Source organism: Erigeron canadensis, chromosome 4, assembly GCF_010389155.1.
Source record: "Erigeron canadensis isolate Cc75 chromosome 4, C_canadensis_v1, whole genome shotgun sequence".
Lineage (NCBI taxonomy): Eukaryota > Viridiplantae > Streptophyta > Magnoliopsida > Asterales > Asteraceae > Erigeron > Erigeron canadensis.
In genome coordinates this window covers 18808141-18833779 of record NC_057764.1, presented here as the reverse complement: position 1 = coordinate 18833779, position 25639 = coordinate 18808141, and the positions used below count along the sequence as shown (strand labels likewise).

The 25639-nt window shown below is 35.3% G+C and overlaps 1 protein-coding gene and 1 long non-coding RNA gene across 2 annotated transcripts; one reads left to right on the top strand and one right to left on the bottom strand.

The window, feature by feature from the left end:
- Positions 1-424: 424 nt before the first annotated feature.
- On the top strand, positions 425-5570 carry LOC122597485 (G-type lectin S-receptor-like serine/threonine-protein kinase At4g03230). The gene is made up of 8 exons (XM_043770075.1): positions 425-805; positions 1677-2627; positions 2805-2954; positions 3147-3340; positions 3431-3641; positions 3737-3974; positions 4819-4969; positions 5072-5570. The coding sequence occupies exons 1-8, from the start codon at positions 436-438 to the stop codon at positions 5381-5383; spliced, it is 2577 nt and encodes an 858-aa protein (XP_043626010.1). The 5' UTR covers positions 425-435; the 3' UTR covers positions 5384-5570.
- On the bottom strand, positions 3768-12320 carry LOC122597486. The gene is made up of 7 exons (XR_006323434.1): positions 12216-12320; positions 11930-12010; positions 11488-11792; positions 10910-10965; positions 9795-9879; positions 6377-6464; positions 3768-3852 (listed from the first exon to the last, which is right to left on the bottom strand). It is a non-coding gene; the product is annotated as an uncharacterized LOC122597486 (long non-coding RNA).
- Positions 12321-25639: the final 13319 nt, after the last annotated feature.

Sequence of the window (25639 nt, the reverse complement as noted above, 5' to 3'; positions counted from 1 at the left end):
GAGAGAGAAAATTGTATAAGTCATTTAGAATTTACTATGTTAATGAAGATATCCAAATCTCTTTCATCAAAGTTCCTTGGAATCTTTAAACCAAACGACCCGTTATTATGCTCTTTGGCAAACTGTGAATCATATATAACAAATAACCAAATTTGAAAAGGGAGACAATTTTGTTTTTGGTGGGAAAAGTGGAAAACAACGAATTTAGTAGGCCCTAAAACTATGTAAATCTCATATTATTGCAGTAGACTTGAAAAGTAGTTATTGACTCAATTAATTGAGCAACTTTTCATATTTTCCACACAAAATTGTCGATTTCAAAACGAAGGTTTATCTTCTTACTCAAAACATACCTCACAAATTAGTTTATATGTTTACTATTTGTTTGCATTCTCTTAAAACTACCAATTCACTGACATATCTAAAGACACCATCATGATATTATCAACTACTAATACAATTATACACACTTTCTTCAAATGTACAATACTCTTTTTGTGTTTCTTTTTTCCTTGTTGTTTATCTAAAGACAACATAACAACGGGGGAGATAATTAAAGATGTTGGGACAGAGTACTTGGAATCAGCTGGCAAAAAATTTCAAATGGGCTTTTTTTCACCTCAAAATCGGTCAGAACAACGATACGTTGGAATTTGGTATGCCATGGATCGGGGCACTATAGTATGGGTTGCAAACCGCAATAGTCCGGTCCAGGATTTATCAGGATTTCTTACAATTGGAGATGATGGTGAGGTTAAGGTGCTAGACAAAGATCAAAAGGTTTACTTCGACACAACTAGCACAGGTTAGCTATAGTCAACTAAGTCAACTTATCTCAACACATTAATTATTATGCATTGAATAATACAGATCACTCGAGTAACAACATAATGTTCATCTTCATTTCATTTTAGTCTCACAAAAAGCATAATTTGGTTATCATACTTTTACACACAATAACAGAAGTGTAGATTGCATAAAAACTTAAAAATTTATGTATAAATACAATAATACTCATTTGAGCTACTCAACAATACAAAGAAAAAATTAATTTGGATACAATTGCATGGGACGATGCACTTGGAACCATAGTTTTGGGTTAGGTTGTACTCTCAAAACAACAAACCATTTCTCAGTTATTCTTAACACTATTTTCAATTTTGATAGTGCCACGTCTGTTGATCAATATAAATATTCACGTCCAACCATTCAATTTAACAGCAGTTTTAACTTACCATGAGGGTTGTGCTATGAGAGCTTTCTTCTTTTCTTTTTGAGTCCCTTTTGGGAATATTGGACCTTAGTTTAGGAATAACAATGGGAGTAGGTTGGGCCGTTTTGGGCCTCCTCTTTCTTCTCTTTGGTAGACAAAATCCATCCAGATCTTGAGCCCCATGTTGGGCCATCTTGGCTTGATGGACCATCGTTATGACCCACACCCATACAAACCTATTTCCAATTTATTGAATGCCACCAACAACAAAATGCTTGGTTCACACTTCACACTAACAACAATTTCACTTTCTAGTCTCTCAAGTTTCGAAGTCTATAACACAAACACCCTATCATAGAAAAATTACAGTCGTTTTGTCAATATATGATGTTAAATTGTTAACTATTTATTCTCGATCTTGTACATATAATGAAAACATTTACAATATCTGTGGTGTTTCCAGGGGGAGCTTCACAAAAGGTATTTAAACTGCTTGACTCTGGAAATGCAGTGCTACTAGACAATGTTACAGGAAGTATAACATGGCAAAGTTTCCATTATCCTACAAATACTTTTCTTCCTGGAATGAAAATGAACACCAAGTTAACGTTGACTTCCTGGAAAAGTCTTGATGACCCAAGCGACGGAACCTTCATGTTTCAACAAGAAAAGACGGCTCAATTTGTCATTATGAATACTACTGGTGGATTAAAACCTCATTGGAAAAGTGGAAGTGGATCAATCAAGAGCTTTGACCCAAAACCATTTTTCACTCGCGCATACAAGTTGCTCACAAACTCTACCACAAATAGTACATTATGTCCATCGAACAGTAAGCAAAAAAAATACATTCCCTTTAACACGTCGTGTTCCAGCAATTCTAACAACTATACAAGGTTAGTGATGAATGTTACCGGAACATTACAATATTATAGCTGGGTAGACAGTAGTCTTCAATGGAATTTGGATTGGGAGGCCCCAAAAGATGATTGTAGTATTTTCGGGGTCTGTGGACCTTATGGATTCTGTACTCAAAGTAAAAAGACATGTTATTGTATGGAAGGATTTAAAAAAATTAATCCTAATGATCTTTCAGCAGGCTGTAAGCGGGCCTCAGATATATGTCATAACAATGACGAATTCATTGATTTTACTATGATAAACGTTGAAAATCCAAGGCTAGGATATTTTCCGTTAAGTAATGAGTTAGAGTGCAAGAAAAAGTGTCTTGAAAGCTGCGAATACAAGGCTTATTCGTTTACTCCTGCAGAGAGCGAACAAGTTAGGAGTGGACGTCCTGCAAACAGTTGTTGGATTTGGGATTTTGATTTAAATAACCTTCAAACAAACGGAACACTTAATATTTCCATTCGTGTTTGCGGAACGAACAACTTATGCGTGGACGTCCCACAAGGTGCTTTCGTGATATTTTACTTTTGGTTAAGTTCTATTCTTATTCTTCAAACATTCTATTCTTATTTTGCATTTGATTTGTAAGAAAGTATATATGCCATAATTAGTTGATTGGGCTCCTTGTTTTTCCTGCGGAAAGTGTATATAAGCGTTAACAATTTATGCTGTTGTACTACAGGGAACCTTGACCAGGAAAAAGGATCTCCATCGTTCATAACACCGACACATATTTTGATCTTCATAATGGCAATCCTAGTGATCTTTTTGACCTTATTGTTAGGAAGTCTTAGCTACATGCATTACAAGAAACAAGACAGTAGTGAACAAGGTAACTAGCTAATTTTCAACCTTCAATTCCATTGCAGACATAACTAACTGAACATCTCGTCTTCTATTTTTGTTACTAGTAAAAGAATCAAAGATTTTTTTTTATTTTTAAAAAGAGTCAACTTATGTGACCTTTTAGATTATCACCTAAATGAGTATTACATCAAAAACTTTGGATGTTGATGGTGATTAGGAAGGAATTCTGGTCATCAGATGAATGATAGTGGAAGATGGACCAATGAAATACTAGATGTAGATCACTTAAGAGAAGAAGATACACAAAGCATTGGGATACCATTTATTCAGTTTCAAGGCATATTAGATGCAACATGTAACTTTTCAGATGCTAAAAAACTTGGAGAAGGAGGTTTCGGGCCAGTCTATAAGGTAACGACCCCCAAATGTTAACCAACTATTGAACTATTACTCATATCTATCATATTTCTTGCACTAATATAATTATTATAATGTGATTAGGGTGAGCTTCCAGGAGGACTGGAAGTAGCTGTAAAAAGATTGTCTAGTCTTTCTGGCCAAGGATTAGAAGAATTCAGAAATGAGGTGATATTGATCGCTAAACTTCAACACCGTAATCTGGTGAGGTTGTTGGGATACTGTATGAAGGGAAATGAAAAGATACTTGTGTACGAGTATATGCCGAACAAAAGCTTGGATTTGTTCATATTTGGTTAGCCTTTATATTTCATATATATATATATACAGGTATTTAGACATTTTGGTATTATAATTTATATGACGCTAATTTCAACATCTCTTTTCAAGATCAAGGAGCGAGTATATTACTGGATTGGGCAAAACGGTATGAGATCATCATAGGCATTGCTCGAGGACTTCTTTATCTCCACCAAGATTCTCGATTGAGGATTATTCATAGAGATCTGAAAACAAGCAATATATTATTGGATAAGGAACTAAACCCAAAAATATCTGACTTCGGTTTGGCAAAGATAGTTCAAGGCAGAGAAACAGAAGCTAGCACAAACAGAGTCATTGGAACCTAGTAAGTACACAAACATGGGTTTTCTGTTATATTAATGAATAATACTTATCTAAATGTTCAGAATTCTTGACTAATGTGCTAAAGTTTTCTTAGCCTCAATTAGTTAACGTACATTGCGTTAGGAATTTCGGGGCCAAAAGAACGAACCGTGTGACAATACGACATAGGAATGTAACATGGTTATGTCCAGTCACACAAACCGAATGACTGGTTTAATCCACGTGCCAAACTAGAGAATTACAGTATAGTTTTTGTGGCTTAAAGTTACTACAACGATAGGAGCTATATATGTTTATATGGGAGAAAGAAACTTTGCCTCCAAGTAATTAAAGAAAGGGAAACCTGATCTAAGTTTCTTCCAACTCTTTAATCTTATTGAACGTACAGAGTAACATTCACAAATGCATAAGAAATTATATTAACGTATTATAATTGGGTATAAATTTTTTTAGTCTTCACTGTTGTATATATATAGGAACTAATGAAAAGATATATAAAATATTTTGTAGTAGAAAAAAGTGACACTTAAAAAACTATCACAACCAATTCCAAATAGAGCATAGCATAGTCATTTGGAAAAGGCAGAGGTTAATTAACATCATTGCTACAGAAGTCAAATATCCGATCAGCCTTGCAAGACATGAGGTCTTTATCTACTTTAGGTAAAACCGGAAACAGTCTCTCTATCTTAGATAGAGGTTATACTTTAACCTCCCCGTACACTATGCAAAACGATATTGTAGCACATAACACGTGGAAGACTGTATAAGTTACTTACATAATTTTTCATTTGGAAAAGACAAATGTACGTATATTAATTTTCCTTGCAACTTCCTTCATGCAGCGGATATATGGCTCCAGAATATGCACTAGAGGGCTTCTTTTCAATTAAATCTGATGTTTTTAGCTTTGGAGTAGTTGTTCTGGAAATCATTAGCGGAAAAAAGAACACAGGATCTTCTCAATTTGAGCAAAATTTAAGCCTTTTAGGTTATGTGAGTAAACTATTTTTCTTAATTACAAGCATTATTTATTTTTATTATCAATTTACATTTACTATCTACTTTTCAATTATTCTAATCTGCAAACAATGACAGGCCTGGAATTTATGGAAAGAAAATATGCCATTTGAGTTAATGGATCAAAGGATATTAGAATCATGCAATTCACGTGAGGTATTAAAGTGCATAATTGTTGGGCTTTTGTGTGTGCAAGAAGATCCAGGAGATCGCCCTACCATGACAAATGTGGTTTTGATGCTTGCGAGTGATATCGCAAGCCTTCCAGATCCGAAACAACCGGCCTTTATAACAAGAAAAACCATGTCCAGCTCGTCGTCTTCTTCTTACAAACCAGATCAGACACAAACAAGAAACACATTAACTGTTACTCTCCAAGAAGGACGGTAACGCAAGTATATAGCTAGGATATATATGACGGTCCTGAACATGGCAAACCTTGCAAGTTTAGACATATTGTATCGATTTCAGTTTCTAATGGATTATTGGGTTAAAAATTATGACGTTTTATTGTGTAAGGCATGGTTGGATGAACCTCTATTGAAATAAAATTTTTGAAAAAAAGGGAAAAACATCATAGCTAGGGATGTATAAAATTATATCAAACTTACTATTACTAGTTGAGGATTTGCAAGGTCAATTCACCTTATGTCTAGTTACAACTCAACTAAAAGATAGGACCCTGATCTCATCCGCCAAATATTAACTGCGCAATAATTTATTTTAAGTTTATAAGGTTGTCTTTGATGTTGCACAAGTCTGCGCTGGTCAGGTAACAACCGAGATATAAATTAGCTAGTCACAAGTCCATCAAGTTGATACCAACACCTAAAAAACAAACGACGACTTTAGTGGTGAGATTCTAATGAGGACCTATTAATCATACCATAAGACCGACAAATACATATCCAGCATGAATGAGAAAATTCATTTCAAGTGACCAAGAAAGCTAATGGGGTCAGTAAGATCGCTACACATGGTTTGCTCACCAATAATTCCTAATGATCAGAGTCCAAAACAAGCATAGCCTATCCAGGAGAAATATAGTAACATGATTTCAAGGTAAGATATCTAAGAAAATCTCAACTACATTCATAACTTTACTAACTTATATTCTACATTGAATCCACTTTCGTAATCTGATCGTTGAACTTAATTTCAGGATACAGCTTCACCATAACATATCCACAATCTACCAAATAGCTATCTTATTATGCATCAACAATCTACCAAATAGCTATCTTATTATGCAGATATCCGAATAACACAAATATGCATAAGCTTCATGGAGCACTTCATTATCCCATATAAACTCAATTCACCAACAGCACGCATAATAAGTAGAATAAAACATACACAAATCAAGGAATAAATTAAATTCACCTGGAGATAGTCTCCGCTTTTTTCTTCTGTCCATCCTTCTGTTTTTTCTTTGATCTGATGTAACGCGTTCATTAACCCTTTTATATCACTGCAAAATAAGATATGTAACAATCAGAACACAAAATCAACATACAGTTTCAACTTCAATTATACATAAAATATACAACCCTCAATCATTCGCAACAATAACTATCTCTCTCAAAAATCTACAATCAGTTTAATACAACAAACCCAAATCTTGATTGGTTCTAAGCTTTTCAAATAACTAATTAAACCGAAGCGATTTATTATTCAGTTGACGGAAAAAGTATACACACAAATATATATGCTCAGACTGAATGAATGACATCACACATGTTGAATGGTATTTACTAGTGAAATACAAAAGAGCTGCACATATCTAGTATATTTAACAGTGGACGGGTCCATGTAAGTATACACACACATAATAAACGGTGTTGCATGTCATATATCACCCTGAAAAACAACATGCACATCAATAGATACATGCTTCGTTGGATAGTTTATTATCTGAAATTATTATGTTTATTTGGATTTTGGATACAACAAAATCCATGCATCTTTCTAGCATGGGACTACAAACCTTTGGAAAAATAAAAGGAAGGAAAGTTATTTGGATGATAAGGAACACTTCTAGAGCTACGGCCAAAAAAGAGTTATAATCTAGGGATAATGGCACGGGAATGTAACCGACTATGACCAAAAGGTTATGTAATGTAACCAACTACTCGACTAGCTATGTAATGTAACCAACTTTGTTTTTTGAGTTATGATACAAAAACAAGTTGCATGTTACCACTTTTATTTTTATGGGATAATGACACCGGAGTGTAACCAACTATGACCAAAAGGTTATGTAATGTAACCAACCCACATATATTAAGAATATATATATTTTCTAATAATTTATATATAAGCAATTATATATATATATATACACACACACACACCTCTTCCCTCTATCAAGATACACCACATTGATCATGGTGGCGGCGGTTTTGATTTTGAAGATTCAAGCAACAAGCGACCTCTCTTTTCTATCGGTTTGAGTTCGCAGATTTGTGGGTTTTATTAAGAAATCAAATTTGCGTGTAAATGGCTAGATTAATAGATGGATATTTATCGAGTAGATGGTGAATGGCAATAGTGAAGAACAACACCAGATTCCGTCGATAGTTAAGAACAACATCAGATTCCGACAACAGTGAAGAACATCAGCAGATTCTGGCGACATGATCGGACATTTTTTTGAGCTTTTGCATCCTTCGTTGAGCCATTGCCATTCGGATCTTTGACAATAGTTGTTTAATCCAATAAAGCAAAACCCATTGAGGTATTTAATCACGGTATAGTGTGGTGATTAATATTATAGAATCAATCGGCATGGTGAAACCATTTGTCTACGACGGCGAAGGAGAAATTTATAAAGAAATTTATATAGATATACTGATATAGATATAGATATAAAGTGATAGATAGAAGAAGATATATTGATTGATGATGATATGATGAATCATGTGGGTTAACATATTTGGGTTTAGATTCTCATTTTGGGTTGTGTTGCATAATCCGTGTGATGAAATGAAGAAGATAAAAGAAGCAAAAGAAATGAATAATTTTATAACTTTATTTTTGTTTGTGGAATTACAAAGGTGGTTTACACTACATAGCTAGTCAAGTAGTTCACTACATTACATAACCTTTTGCTCATAGTTGGTTACACTCCGGTGTCATTATCCCTAACTTTAGTTTTGGCTTAACCGGATGAAAACTTGAAGTAGCCGGTAATTTACATGAAAGTAAGTAAGTAACTGCTCAGTGCCGCCTTCCGCGGGTTTTGAGCCCCAATACCTCGACGGTGTATGGGGGAGGTTAAGATGTAGGCAGACCTTACCTCTACCTAAGTAAAGAGGCTGCTTCCAGTTTCTACCTAAATGGTAGAAAAGGCCCTCCAACCTTTGCATGGGATGAGGATCGAACCCATGACCTCTGTCTCCAGAGGCAAGGGTGTTTACCACTGATCCAACCATGTTGCTTTTCGGTAACTTACATGACATAACCCAAAAAACAAAGGTGGTTACACTATATAGCTAGTCGAGTAGTTGGTTACATTATATAACATTTTGGTCATAGTTGGTTACACTCCGATGCCTTATCCCTATAATCTATATATTAATCATTATATTGGGGGCAACGAGCTAACCTAAACATTAACTGAAGTATTCTTCTATACAACACGAACCAATCCACACATAGGACGCCCATGAACCCAATGGCAAATCCACCATGTCTCCATTCATTTTGGACAAGGTTTTAACGTCTAATCAAATAATTAGGAAATAAAATGACTCACAATAGTCTAACCAAGGTAACCCCTTGTACCCAACAAAATGACTCACAGTAGACAACCATCATACACGGCACCCTATTTTTCTTCCAACCACATTTTTATACTAACTAGAACCACATGTAGCTCTCGAATGCCCGATTGCCTTGTTCGAATTTTGATCTTAGGGCAGTAACTTCATGTCAACAAGCACGGGCGCATTGAAAAATAGATAACGTGTCAAAAGAAGTTCTTTCGAGTAAAGATGATAGTCAACAATGCTGATTGCCAGATAATTTGTGTCGATGTTGCTATAATCTATACCTGGATGCCGTTGATATTGAAACCCAACTATGTGAAGTTGCGACTTAAACTAGGAGGCCTGATTCACAAACTTGACTAGAAATAATGAAATGGTGAATATTTCTAACAAAAACAATATACAGAGAGGTTAAAGTGCAGAGCGACAAAAGCTGATGGCTGATGCCCTACAGAATCAGGCTATCAGGATTCATGACTTTCATCGTAACTCGATTAAAAGCATATCTTTTAATGTGTTCATTTATTATTTTCGTGAAGGTCTTGGATTGTATGGTACTGCCTGGAAGATCAACAACTCGAGCGATGTAATCTGGCTTTCATGAACAGCATGAATGAGAAAAATAGTAATGATTCATAATGATCAGGAAGAACGCTATACATGGTTTGCTCGCCAATGATTCCTAATGATCAGGATCCAGCACACAAATCCAGGGAGAAAAATAGTAATGATTTCAAGGTGCGCTATCTAAGAGAATCTCAACTACATCCATAACTTATATTCTACATTGAAACCACTCTACTTAATCTAAGGATACAACATCACCATAACATATCCCCATTGAAACCACTCTACTTTATCTAAGGATACAACATCACCAAAACATATCCAAAATCTACCAAATAGCTATCTTATTATGCAGATATCATCCGGATAGAGCACCTCACTAACCCATATAAACTCAATTCACCAACAGCATGTATAATAAGCAGAATAAAACATAAGCAAATCAAGGAATAAAGTAAATTCACCTAGAGATGGTCTCCTCTCTTTTCTCTGTCCATCCGGTGCTTTTTGTTTTATCTGATGTAACGCGTTCATTAACCCTTCTATATACTGCAGAATAACAATCAAAACACACAATCAACATAGCTTTAACTTCATCACTTTAAACAAAAATAGACACTAAATCATTCACATTAGTAACCATTTGGTCTCAAATATCTACAACCAGTTCAACTTCATTAATTATATATAAACGCATGCTACTACAATTTTGGTTGTCCAATTTCACCAGTTTCTTACATAGTACGATTTAGCGTTTTCATTAATCCTATAACTGCATGATTTTGGGAAACAGAGAAGGGCAATAAATGAAAATGAGAGAGATTTTGGATTTTGGGAAATCAAAAGTGTATATATGTGTCACACCCCTAAATCCGGGGGCGTGACGTTCATGAGATCACAACACAAGATATAGTGAACGACCACAAAACATGTCGTTTTTGAAATACATTTAGAAATAACATTGTTTTAACAAAGTTGATAATACAATACTTGAAACAAAATTCGTTATTGAAAACATCAGATTATTATTAATAAGATAGACGTTAGCAAATTGTTAAGTCAATTCCTAAGGTCTGAGATATGGGACAAGCTTCCCATAGTGCATGCAATACATGCTAAAGAGTGTCAACATAAAGTTGGTGAGTTCCATAGGTTTTTATATAAAAGTAAGTATCATGAACCACAAGAATTTACATAGCCATTGTCTAATTACAATGCTAAAGAAAAGTACGTATACATTGAACTAAGCTCACGAAACGAAACTCGACAGTGGTGTGCCTCAAGTAAGTACTTGTTCAGAGTATTCAAGTTTTCCAAATATATAACATCCGTTCGACCGTGCAGGTCAAGTTGGAGCTACCAACCCAGATGAGGAGTGTCAATCCCAAATAGTACTATTCATTATATCTACGTTTAAGTCCATAACTAATCGTTTCATGATAGTGAGGCCTTAAGTGAAAAGTGCGACTTAGTACAATCTATGCATACAGTTTTTAAAGTAGTTGCATTCATCGTAAAAGTAAAGAGCATGCATTTCACCCCAAAAATAAATAAGTAAAATGGGACTATGAAAACTCACCGTAGGGAGTAGTGAATGTGATAAAATGCAAATGATATCCGAAGCGTGACGTTAACCTAATGCACAAAGAAATACATATTTTTTCTTAATAATGTATATTAGTAAAAGTTATTAGTTTAAAAAGTTTTCATCACCCAAATAAAAGTTTTGCCAAACTAATTTATTATACTCATTAAGAAAATTATATTTTAAAAATTGTTAAATACAAATTAACATGTATTAATTGCTTTGTTAGGATTATAGTATTATATTTGACTCCACTTTTTAAAATATTAATAACTTGTGAGTAACAAAAATACTACTTTTGAATTTGGATGTTCAGATATTTTGGCGGCTTCACATACGTGGCTTCATATAATTGATTTCGAGTTTTTAAAATGGTGATATTTTGTGTCTAGGAGTTTATATAAATTTTCATATTAAACATGTTGGAGAAAGAAAAGGAATCAAATCAAATAAAATAACTGAAAGATGATAAAAGTAACTACAATCACCAAAAAAAAGCTGGACTAATGACCATAACCACACATATTAAGTTTCTAAAAGTCTATGACTGCATTAATCAACAAAAGATTCACCTCTAACCCAGAAGCACATCTGCCATATTCATATAATTTCATCTTCCAACCCAGATGCATATGGTTCACCTCCGGGTCACATTTCATAATGGGGTTATATGTGGTCTCATGAATACCAACAGCTTCCATTCCAATTAATGATGGCAGAAATAAGACCTCTGAACAATGAAAATGCTCATAAAAAATGGTGATGTCTACTCGCCCATCAGGCAGCTCATAACTCCTCTCAACAGGAGATGTTGGCAGTCTCAAGCTCTTGCTCATAGTCTCGAGCAATGTAAGCAAGCTTCTCCTTTCTCATTCATCTGTAGGGGTAGAAATAATAACCACAATCCATAAGGATCTTCATTAACTTTTGTTCAGAACCAAAAAAATATTTTTATAACATGGGAATATATAATTAAGATATAAAAACTCTAAGGCACAAAATCTACAAACTTACATATGTTAAGCAGACATACCATCAAGAGTTAAGCAACCCACCCTGTCATACTATTTTGCCACTTATACCCCATGATGGTAACTGCAATTATAACTGACATGTAGACGGAATCAAAATATATAATATATAATATATACTCCCTATATAATATAAGCTGCGAAAAAGTCATCTGTTGTTCCAAATATATAATATATACTCCCTATATACTATAAGCTCATATTGTTCCATATTCTAACAAAACAAAAAAAAATCTAGTCTGCTTTTGATACATAAAATCATTATTCACCTGATGAGATGGAAACCGTTGACTCATTTTCGAGTAATGCAGTATGTTCAAAGAAAATTTTATAAGCAAACTATCCTTTTGTAACATTCAACCCAGAGCATAATCAAAAACTACACAAAAAGTTGAAAACACAAAACACAACATCAAATGATTTAGGAACACAAAACACGTTACATGGCATGAAACCGCAGTATATATAACTGCAAACAACTAACGTTAGAAAGAATAAAAAACAGAAACAAATGAATACAAACAGAACTCACAACAAATACCCTCTTTAAAAAAACTCTCTGAATCAATGATACAATACTGCAACCAACATCAATAGGTAGAGGTAGCTAAGAGATAAATGCATACATGACATAGCAGCTCTTTGTTCTTTTTGTGTGTGTGTGTGTGTTTTTTTTTTATAGTTAATGGGAAAAAAAAAGATCATTTCACACCTATGAACATAACTATGCTTGTGTTGTGGATGGATTCTATAGACAAATAATTTAATCACATTAGTTAATTCGATCCTAATCATTTTAGCCCATAAATCCATAACCAACTTAAATACAGACATATGATTTTGCAAGAAAAAAAAATTGTCACTGATGTATAAACATATTATATCAATAAAACCAGCCAAATATGTATATATTTTGATAAAAATAACAAATAAATAGATAATTAAATAAAAAATAATTAGCTTTAGAAACTTAGTAAATTTGGAATCTCGATTTGAAACCAGACAATGAACAATACCTATACATAAATGCCAATAAATTATTATTATATGAACAATACCTATAAATAAATGCCAATAAAAATAATTAGCCTTGAGAAGTTGATCGATGTGTGGTGGCTTAATGGTGGTGGTGGATCGTGATGGTGACGGAGGCAGTTGGCGCTGGTGTTTGAGTAGAGAAGAGAGAAACAAGGGAGGGTGATAGAGTTGAGTTAGGGTTTTGGAAGAAGAAATTAAATTAAGCACAACACCAGATGAACCTTAAAAACCCACCAGATGGCCGCCACCATGTGGTGTTGATGATGAAGAATCCGGTGATGCTTTCCGGGGGTATGGGGGTGGTGATGATAAATCGGGCGGCGATTGGAAATAAAACACACCCATAACTCCGGCGAGGTGGTTACTGGCGGGAGCAGATCAAAAAATAAGTAGATTAATGGATGGACTGATGGTGATTTGGTGGTGGTGATGATCATTGCGGCGGTAGAAGGATTGTATAAAATGGCGTGTGTGTGTATTTTTTTTCCAGGGGAAAGCCTTTGGGGTCAATTAAATTTAGCGTGTTTTAATTGGCAGTAGAAATTGTCCGTTGAAGGATTATATAAAATGACAAAATGTGTAAGGGTAAAATTGACATTTCAAAGGCATAATTGCTATTTTTAAAAAGGGCATTTTGTGTTATTAGATTGTACTAGATTTTTACCCCGCGAAAAATGCGGGTAAGTTTTTAAATCATTAATTAAATAACCTCTATCATATGAAAAGGTGTAATATATACACAATTTGTTTAGTTATATTATGTATGTTACTAAATTTATAAAATAGCAATCTTTGTGAGATCAAGATCATCAACATTGAAATATATTTCAATATTTCAACCACTTCCAGAAAGAAATATTACTTAAGATATCTTAATCTTTCCAAATAGGAATCAACTTTAAATATCAAAAATGTTAAATTATAATTTTCAAAACCATCCTTTTTTGGTACAACTTAAGTTATTGAGTTTTCCCTCAAATGGACTCAATGAAAATAAGAAGTGTCATGACGTTTCCACGGCTAACCCTGCCAACTCTGCTTGTTTGACCTTTAGTTTGTGGCGCACTTGTAAACCTCAATGAAAGTCAACGATCATCAGAGTATTGTATAAATTCAATTTACAGTAAATGACTTTAGTCTATGTGATTCCTTTACAGGAAAAATCTTTACTACCACGTCAAGAGACAACAATGTAGTTAATCGTTCTTCACAAAAAGTACCTGCTATTTCAAGTTTCCAACTGACCATTCATAAGCAATTTGTCGAATATAAACTTACTGCAAAGGAAACTATTAAAGAGATAATATTAAATTGAGGTTCATGTGACAAAAGGTCTTAAAGAACTGCATGCTGCCATATTACAAAACCAAGCTTTATACGGATAGCAAAAAGCACTGCCTAATTAATCTAAATTACCCATTTGATATTCAATAGTCAAATACAATCTGGTAATATACCTGCAAAACTCTTAAAGTAGTTGATGTGACCTTCTCGTAATCCATGTTTGCAAATGCACTTGCTAGTATAACCTTCAAAGACGGAAGGTTAATACTATGAGTTCCATTATTTACAATAAACAAAAACATGAGAAATAATACTATGAGTTCCATTTTCAATAAACAATATGTTTTTCAAAACAAAGCATGGCCAGAAACAAATTTTGATCATGAAACTTTGAGACATGGCACCGAATTAACCATTTACACCAACTAATATCGCAGCTAAATATACACAAAGAGTTACTTATGAATAAATCATAAGCAGGTTGAAATTTTCTTTCAACCATTTTATCAAACATCAATTGTACAATATTTGCCTTGTACAAAAATACTCACCCTTCTTTAGTATGTAAGTAAGGATACCATCAAAAAAATGCTCCCTTGATGGCCGTATCAAGAACAACTTTCACATTGAAGCATTTTATCCAAATATTCATTGAAGCATTTTATCAAACACTTGATATTCATATACAAATCATTAAAAAACCCCTCCTTAGACTAACAAAATTCTCCATCATAAACATACCAAAATAAAATTTTTGGCCATATGCTTCACTTTTTTACATCATGTAGCTTTTTAAAATCCATAAAATATATTGTCAAGTCTTCTCTTTTATTGTTAAAACATGCAGCCTCCGGCATTTTGTATATTAGATTCCCATCCACATTTTCATGAGCACATTGCAAGCAAGTAGGTTAATTAGCTTTAGGAATATGAACTTCTAACCTATGTTACCAACATTGACCAACAAAAAAATTGTAAATCCAGAATGCACATCTAAATGAAATAAATATCAATAGCATTAGACTTTGACCAGTTTTCTTTAAATGGATTGATTTGGAAATATTAGCAAATACTGATACGGGTTAAAGCTTCTCAAGTCTATATTTTATAACGCATAAAGTTCCACTTGGGAAAAATGTTTGATCTATATTAAGTTATTATGAGGGTTATGTGAGTTTCAGGCGATAATTTCATGGGCTAACCTAACTGATTCTTGCTCATATCCTATTAAAACTAAAACAGAATCGAAATATAAGCTTTTAAATTATATCAAATCTAATGTAAAGTTCAATATAACCAAACCTTGAAATAAACAGTATAGGTCAAGAACACATGTTATAATCAAACAAAGAATCTTAGAAACACACTTCTATGCAAAAATCCAGTTAAACTTAGGATGCAAGTAGGAAAAAAGGCATATAAACATTTCATGGGCTAACCTTGTCAACCAACTCAAGATGAACTTATAATTTGTGTAATATGCCCTCTTACTTCCTTCAGCTTCTCAGGCCATGTTCAACCCGCTCCTCATCTGTACTATAGTAGAACTGAACAAGATGCCATTCACGATCAGCTCCATTTTAAGCCTCATCCTTATAAAGCATATGTAGAAAAGGTTGTGATAAAATGAGTCGAATGGACTAAAATACATTGAAAGTGTCTCCAATAGAAAGAAATACAACCCTAAAGCGGCAAGCATTTACCATTACTTTTTACATATGCACAACACAAAATATTACCTCATAGCATATCTAGCCCAGTGGCATGTTAACAGCTCCAGACAAAATAGGAAAACAGCCCAAACAACAGCCGTGACAACAACAAAACACCTTTTGCCACCAGAGAACAACCAAGCAAACAACTTTTATATGAATATACCATTTTGGGTACGAAGATTAGATAGGCTCGGACATGTTGAAGTAAGAGTAATGGTTCAACATGGCTGCATCTCAAGTGCCATGCCAAGGAACACATAACCTCAAACTTGTTTGAATGTAAACACGTCATCATAGCCAATCAAAAAGAGACAACCATCATATATTTCGGTCCCTACTGGTCGTGCTCAAAACAACCATCAAACAACACTCTTTCATCAGCCCCTATGTCATACTTCCAATATGGAAGCCTTAAAATCTCAACATGTCGCTTTTGTGACATAGCTTGGTTACCCTCCTTTAGTATGTAAAGAGAACAACCAAGCAAACACCATTTTGGGTACGAAGATTAGATAGGCTTAGATATGTTGAAGTAAGAGTAATGGTTCAACATGGCTGCATCTCAAGTTCCATGCCAAGGAACACATAACCTCAAGCATGTCCATATATCAAGAACAGTTTTAGCTTGCAAAGTCAAAATTTAAATATTTTATAATAATATATATATATCTTGATATTAGGTTGCATTTCTTCAGAGCTAGTATTATTTTTCTTTTTCCATCATCATCATCATCATCATCATCATCATCATCATCATCATCATCATCATCATCATCATCAGCCTAAACACAAGCAGCTTTACATATCTATATCTCTACATATATATCATCATTAGAAGCCGTTTCATATGTCTATACACTATATTCAAATAATATAAAACAGCTAACCTAAACCTAAATAAATAAATAAATAAAATACCTCAAGCATGTTACAATATTGAAACTTCAAAATCCCACCAAAAATTTTAATCCATCTCCTATAAACCTGCAAAGTATAAGAAGTATAAACAAAACTTGCATCTAAAACCCATATCTAATATATATATAGGCATCATAAAACGGAATCATAAAACCCGAATCGTAAAACCCAAATCATATCAGATCTATATATAAAGAAACAAAGCTTTTAGTATTTGATTAAGTAACTTACCAATATGTAGATGATGAATATTGTCCTTTGTAGCAATTAGGGATACTAAATCATTATACCCCCTGCCGACCAAAACTTTTATCCAAATTTTCTTTTATTACACCTTTAAAACAAAAGGCAAGAACATAAACAAAATATAATTAGTGTATATATAGTTTTCAATTTTAGATTTCGAATATATATGATGGTGACCCGATTCGATCAAAGTATGTAAATACATAATAATATTGTGTTGTATGTACATAATAGATTTGTATATATATATATATATAGATTCGTATATATATATATTTTTCAATTTCAAATTTGATATCCATATATAAAATCATTGAAAAAACCCTAAATTTAAGATGAACAACAACAGATTTTTTTGTTTATATATAATTTATATAGAAGAATACCTTAGAAACAAAATCAATATCTTTGTAATGTTCTTTCTTCATCAAAATCAAATTTAGGTATGTGAATTTTAGCTTCCTTGAAAGAAGCTTGATAAAGCCAGAGAGAGAGAGAGAGAAAGAGAGAGAGAGATATGAATTCTTCAGAAAAAAAGTACATAGGTGTGCGTATCACGTTTCTTTCTCTCTCCATTCTCCCTCTACTCATCTCTTTTTCACTTTTCACCAGTAAAGTAAAAAGGCCCGCCCATTTTCAAACAACCATTTTAATTTAATTAACTAAAAAAGCTTCTCAAGGAAGCTAAAATTCAAATTACACATACCACCACACCATAAAAACACACCGATTTCATCATCTCCATGTCATATTTCCAATGTGGAAGGCTTAAAATCTCGACACGTCACTTTTGTGACATAGCTTGGTTACCCTCCTTTAGTATGTAAAGAGGGATAGATGTATAGATATAGATAACTTGTGAGTAACAAAAATACTACTTTTGAATTTGGATGTTCAGATATTTTGGCGGCTTCATATACATGGCTTCATATACTTGATTTCGAGTTTTTAAAATGGTGATATTTTGTGTCAAGAGTTTATATAAATTTTCAATCCAAATAAGTGGTATAAGTAATTTGTATAAAGTTTTAAACAATATAATAAATATATTGTTTATCAGTTTTGTAAATCATTTATATGCATATACTAGTATTTATATCCACGAGACCATACATGGGTATCGATATCTCGACACCATTGAGTAGGTATGTCATGTATAAAATACACTCGTGTATTCGGGCTCTAACGGTTGCTTATCGACCCCTAGTAGTTAGGGATTTTAGATAGCAGGTGTTGAGTTATCCCCTTTACAGTGAGTTGCTTTTTCTATATGCATATCCCAACCCGTCAATCTTTCCAAAACTAGTTTGTACGTCAATCTTTCTAAAACAAATAGATTGTAAGTCAAACTTCCTTTTTAAGAGTGGTTCTTAAAATATACCGATTAGGATATGGACTTTCTCCATCAATCCCTTTTTCAATTTAGTTAATTATATATATAACAATCCTAAAGTAAACTACTACAGTGACGGCTCCAACTGGCTCATTTGGCTTCTAACCGGCTTAGTTGGGTAGGTTGAAATGACATTTTTGTCCCTTTATCTCTCATTCGACTTTTCTCCCTCCTTTGATCTCTTCTCTGGCTCTCTCCAACTATATTATCTTCTTTTTCTTCATCACATGGACCCCAATTCTTCATTAGCCACCTCCTCAAATACCACTGCTGCTGACATCTCCCAAGAACAACGTACAAGCATGTACATTTTTTAATTTCTGCTTCAACAATCGTCAACATCATAATAATCATCGCCGGAAAAAAACACCGACAATAGCGGCCGTCATTATCCACCACCGGCTTCTTTTAATCTGTTCCTTCATTGCACCCACCAACGCTAAAAGAAGAGTTAAAAAAGTGACATTCTACCTACTGCTTCATCAAACTCCGCCAAGCGCCGGCTATGACATGATTTCACTCGGCCAAAAATTAGATCTACTAAAAAATATATATATACGGTAATTAGCAACAATATTAACGCCGGCTTCTTTTAATCCGTCTTGGATGCATATTCATCAAAATGATGCATAAAAAAAATATGATTTTTTTGATTTTGACGGATAAATGTGTTGTTAAACACTTAAATAATGATAATTAGTTTTGCACTATGTCAGTTTTATGGACTTTTAATGCATCAAAATGTAGTTTTTAAGTGTTCTCATTTGTTTTCATTTTAATTTGATTCTCATTTGATAGTCACCCATATATATATATATATATACTAGACGTTGGATCTATTTTAACACACACATACCATAAGATAATCACTATGCTTATATTGGATTTGGTAAATACCATATTAGACAATGAACAATATTGAGATAACATTTTATTAAGGCACAGGGTAACACCACCAGGTCAACGGTCAACCCCACCAGACTATTAGCGGCGACGTCACCGCAAATAGTTGGTCCCCGACACCTGCAACCTGCACTGAAAAAAGCACGTATACGCATCGCCGCGTTAGAGGTATTAGCGGCGACGTCGCCGCTAACAGTGGGGCCCCCTCTGACAATTCACGTTTAGGAAGTCTCGGGAATCGTTATTTGCCATGGATAGGATAAGAGTATGGCAGACCTTTCTGAAATAATTCGTTATTGGCCAGAGTATGTCAGCCCACCATTCAAGATAAGAAAAGCCCATCTTGATTCTGCAGTATGTAACAACCGCCTTAGAAACGTTTTAAATAAGTTTCTGGAATCATATTTCGCCATAGAACGATTAGCCAATTCAATTTAATTTAAGTTCATGATATATGTTAGTTTCAAATATGTGTTTACATGAAGGTCAAATTGATCTTAAACCCTGATTTAAATGACAAGTTTATAATTTAATACGATAAATTACTAGAATTCGAGTCGTAAGCGTTTGTGTTAATAAAAGTTCTAGTTCAAAATGTTTGTAAATGGCCCTTGTATTTATGGAGTTCATTTAATAAGGTAAAGGTATATAAAGGAGGAAATGGAACCCTAGTGAGAGAAACACAACTATTCACCATCTTCTCCATCTTTCTTCACTCTCTCTCTAAAAACACAGACTTACAGCCGCCATTTTCACACACAAAATTCTTCTTTTGATTTTGGATTGTTAAACCAAAATCATTTGTACTTCTAGCATCCTTATGATAATCAAAACACATTTCTGAAATCAAATCTCAGGTAACAACAATAAATTTTGAGTTTTTGATCAAATTAAAAGTGTACTTTTTCAAGTTTATGTTCTTGATGATTTGGTCCAATTTTTGAATGAAAAACGTGTTAATAGCTAATGGGTTTGTGTCTAAATGTGTCTAGTAACCGTTTTATGAACAAATTTGGGTCATAACATGCTTTAATCTACAAAACCCATTTTTGAAAATGAGGGAAAACTTGTTCTTGATGTGCCACACCTTATTCATGTTATAGATGGTCTTAAAATGGTTAAAAGTGTTATTGGTTAGTGTTATTATGTATATATGTACTAGTTTGATGCTGTAACAAGTCCCGGAATCGATCTAGATCTTAGTGTGTTGATTAAAGTTCGAGTTTCAGCCTGTTTGGCAGCTAAAATGATCTCTCCGGGACGATCCAGAGCCCAAGATCGTCCTGGGCAGCCCTTGATGCTTGGTTCGTGCTCGTTTGTTCTTGTGTGATGTTGTGGTGTGTTGGAACGTTTAATGGGTAACCGATCCTTTGGATTGGTTTAGCTCAAACACTTGATCTTGAAACGATCTTGTGCACTTGATTCAACTTGATGACACTAGGATGATCTGGAGGCTAGTAGTAAGACGATCTTGAGGCTAGCATGAAGGACGATCTTGACAAGCAATCACCTAGGACGATCCTGACTCCCTTTCTTTTGGAACGATCTTGAACTAAGCTTAACCTAAAACGATCTTGGAGCAGCAGCTAGGACGATCTTGAGATGAAAATGGGATGATCTTGGCTGGCTGAAACACTAGGACGATCTTGCTACTTGTCTAGTGGGACGATCTTGTAACCTAAACCTTAAAACGACTTCGAGCAATCATAAAACAACACGTACATGATCGATAACATACCATACATGATCATTTGACACCAAACCAAGTTCATAACATCATTATCATACGATTAAACACCTTAAAGGCTACTTATTAACATCAAGCTAAATAATGAATCGATCTAGAGCAACGAGTATAATGTAAACCCTAAATTAAATATACGAGAACATGTTCTATCTTGCATCATTAAAGTACGAGTCCTATGAAACAACTAAATCGAGTTCTTAAAGTTAAAGTTCATTATCTAAAGACACGTTCAACTCTGTATCATGGTAATCACTTGTGTGTGAGTTCTAAGACGTTCATACCGAGACCAATTCGAGTACTTAAAGTCCATTTAAACACTTTTCGAGTCAAAACATTCAAAGATCTTGAAAGGACCAAATCATCAGTTCATCAAGGACAACTCAGTGAATAATTAATCACAATTAATCACAAGAACTAATACATATGTTTATTTATGATCAATGACTTGTGATTAGGTTGACATCAGGACATATTTGGATACAAATAGATATAACCCATTTATATCTCTGCTTGTTCTCTGTGCTTATAAACTACGCTTGTACCGGATCACTGTGAGTCTTCGTAGCCCCTTTTTCTTTACTTATGTTTTGGGGTGAAAGGAATACTACATATGCTTTTATATATGCCGTAACTGCTTTTATTACTCTATGGCTAACTGACTACTTGTGACATACTAGCCAGTCCTGTTGAGGATTGTGTGTGCTCGCTTATACATACTAGCCGGTCCTGTTGAGGATTGCGTATGCTCGCTTATATATATTAGTCGGTCCTGTTGAGGATTGTGTGTGCTCGCTTTATACATTTTAGCCGGTCCTTATGAGGATTGTGTGTGCTCGCTTACTTATGTGCAAGTTGGTCTCTAACCACACTATACTACTTTACTCTCGAATTCTATTGACGGCATAAAACATTTTTATACATCTTGTTTATGAACTTAAACCTACGAACTCACCAACCTTTGTGTTGACACGTTTAAGTATTCCTTTCAGGTATTCAAGCTAATCGTGGCTAGGTCAGGTAGCATGGGATTCTTAGCAGACTGCAGTCTAGGTTTTGGAGTTTGCATGCTTTTGTTTATGATTGTTGGCAATATGCCTATCCTTTTCCCCTGCGTGGGAACTTACCTTATCTTTATTTGAATGCTCGATTGAACATGTGTGAGATGACTTCACTTATGCTTGTTTGACTATGTAAACGACTATTTATGCCTATTCTATACACTCATTTAGTATTCCTATGTAACATCCATGTGCGCGTGTACTTTATCTTACATCCCGAGTTTTCCGCCTTAGTTGGGGTGTTACAGATTGGAATCAAAGCCGTGGTTATAGTGAATTAGGTGGATTTGCCTAGACTATAACTTAGGACCCGCACGTAGCATGCATGATAGGAATTGTGTATGCATTCAATCTCTTGGATCTTATCTATATCTGCGATATTCACGCTATTGTATTCATTCATGCGCAGACTTTAGGACCATGCTACCTTGCCACATGTACTCATGCTATTAGTATTCGAACTATGAGATGTGATTAAATCTAAATAATGATAATAAGTTAGCGAAATGATGTGTTGTTACCAAGAAAGTATGGCGATATATCATCACAGAAAAGCCTGATCAACTTTTCGCGTGTGGTATATTTTCTATGGACTTGATGGCAATATGGATCGTGCCTAAGATGGTTAGAGTGTGGTAGCAACTCTGGCATGTTCAATAGGTGTTGGTCGGGTGGAGGGTTAGCCGCTGATACACCCTGTATACATACCTTTGCCAATACCTAGGGAGCATATCAGTACCGTGAACCGACCTTGCATTAGATGTACTAGAGGTGTGGAGGGTTAGCCGCTGGTACACCCTGTATACATACACCGCTAGTGCAACGGATGTAGGTGTTAGATCCGGACCGCATTTTGGCTATCAAAAGCTAATTGGATTTAAAAATTAAATTTTTGAAATGGTTATGTTATTCACCTTGCGAACTATCCTTCATGAATTGAGTATCTTATTGTAATATTACTTTGTACTGCATGATTGATATGATGATAATGTTCACCTTCAGATATAATACTTGATTTCTTGAGTTACATGCGATAATGAAAGTATAAATGTATAGGATTCTAGAAAACTAACACGAGTGTGTTGAGAGTGCGTAATTGACGTCACGAACGACTATTTCCTCATTCTAACGCCGATCCCGTCTTTTCCTAATATAGGAAAATGGTGCGAACAAGAGCAAACCCGTCGAAGTTCAAGATAATGGCGTTAGTCGTGGTAATCCTGGAGGTGGTCGTGGCAACCCGAGAGGAGGTCGTGGAGGTCAGCAAGGAAGAGGCCGTGGTAGAGGTCGTGGTGGCGGTGGTGATGGCATGGGTCACGTTGAAAACCCTGATTTGGCCACTATCATTGTTGAACAGTTGGCGGTTTCAATGCCTACTATTATCGAACAAGTGCCCGCAATGGGTGCTGTTCCGAATCAGAACCAAAGAGTACCTGAAGTTGAAGCTGAACCAGTAAGAGTTGCACCGCAACAAGTGAATCAAGAACCAGAAAATGTTGACCTTGAAGTGGAGTTTGCTGGGGAAGGTGTGTATGTTGGCCCTGGACCCAGAAGGTTTCCCAGGAATGATGAGTATGCTGTGGAGAGAAGAGGTTGCAGTTACACCGAGTTTAAGAAGTGTGGTCCACCAGATTATAATGGAAGAGGAGGGGCAGGCATGTTTATGAAGTGGTTGGAGAAATTGGAAGCAGTCATGGACATAAGTGAATGTCCTTCTCATCAGAGGGTAAGATTCACTGGAGGTTCATTTACAGATGATGCACTGGCATGGTGGAATACTTTGCTTGGAGCCCGTGGAAGAACTGCTACTTTGGAAACACCATGGGATCAGTTTAAAGAGATAATGAAGAACCGCTTTTGTCCACCGAATGAGATGCAAAAGATTGAGCAAGAATTTTGGCACTACACCATGGTGGGATCCGGTCATGCAGAGTATACTAACAAGTTTCAAGAGTTGGCTAGATTGGTACCTCACTTGGTGACTTCTGAGTCGAAGCTGATTGACAGATACATTTATGGTCTTATTCCTCAGATCCGTAACACTATGACTGGTATTCCTCCTTACTCAATTGAAGAAGCCATACGAAGGACTAGTGCTATGACTGACGACTTGGTTAGGGCTGGAACACTGTCTAAGTCTGCAGAGAAGAAAAGAGACTTTGGTGAAACCAGTAGGAGGAAGGATTTCAGAACTGATAAGAGGGTCAGAGTTGGAAAAGTGTTTGCAGCAGTCGAACCGGGACAAAAGGCGTATGTTGGCCAATTCCCTCAGTGTGCCACTTGCACTTATCATCATTCAACAGTAGTGCCATGTCGATTTTGTCAGAACTGCCAGAAGTTTAGGCATTTGGCTAGAGATTGCAGAGCAGCCTGAGTTCCAGCAGCACCACTAAATGTCGCACCAAGAAACATTAGATATCCTCCAGTTAATCCAAGAGCTTGTTATGAGTGTGGTAGCACTGAGCACTACCGCAATGCTTGCCCAAGAATTGTTAGGCGACCCGCCCCAGCCACAACCAATCAGAATCCCCTACAGATTGCAGCGCCAAATCCACCAAGAGCTAACCAAGCCCAGCAGGCCAGGGGCCGAGTCTTTGCTTTGAATGCTGTGGAAGCTGCTAACGATCCGAACGTTGTCACGGGTACATTTCTCTTAAACACACATCTAGCTACTGTGTTATTCGATTCGAGTGCCGACTACAGCTTTATCTCTACTAACTTTGTGTGCACTATTAACGTGAAACCCATTCGTACTCATGCATGTTATGAAATAGAGGTAGCTAGTGGTGGAATCTCTAAACTTGACCAAATTGTGCCTAAATGTGTGCTAACACTCAATACTCATTCATACTATATAGACTTAGTCCCATTTGAAATGGGTAGCTTTGATGTAATAGTGGGGATGGATTGGTTATCCCTGGTAGATGCTACCATTGTATGTCGCGCAAAAATCCTTAGAATACCCTTAAGTGGGGGAGACGTACTAGAAATCCAAGGTGAACGACCCGAGTCTCACAAACGAATCACGACAACCGAAGTAATCCAACTAGCCGACATCCCAATAGTCCGTGATTTTCCCGATGTATTTCCTGATGACGTTCACGGATTGCCTCCGTCTCGACAAGTTGAATTCCGAATCGACCTCTTACCTAATGCAACACCAGTAGCAAAGGCACCATGCCGTTTAGCTCCTTCTGAAATGCAAGAACTCGCGACACAGTTACAAGAGCTACAAGACAAGGGTTTCATTTGACCAAGTTCTTCACCCTGGGGTGCACCGGTATTGTTTGTTAAGAAGAAAGACGGATCTTTTCGCATGTGCATCGACTATCGTAAGCTAAACAAGTTAACGGTTAAGAATCGATACCCCTTACCGCGCATTTATGATCTA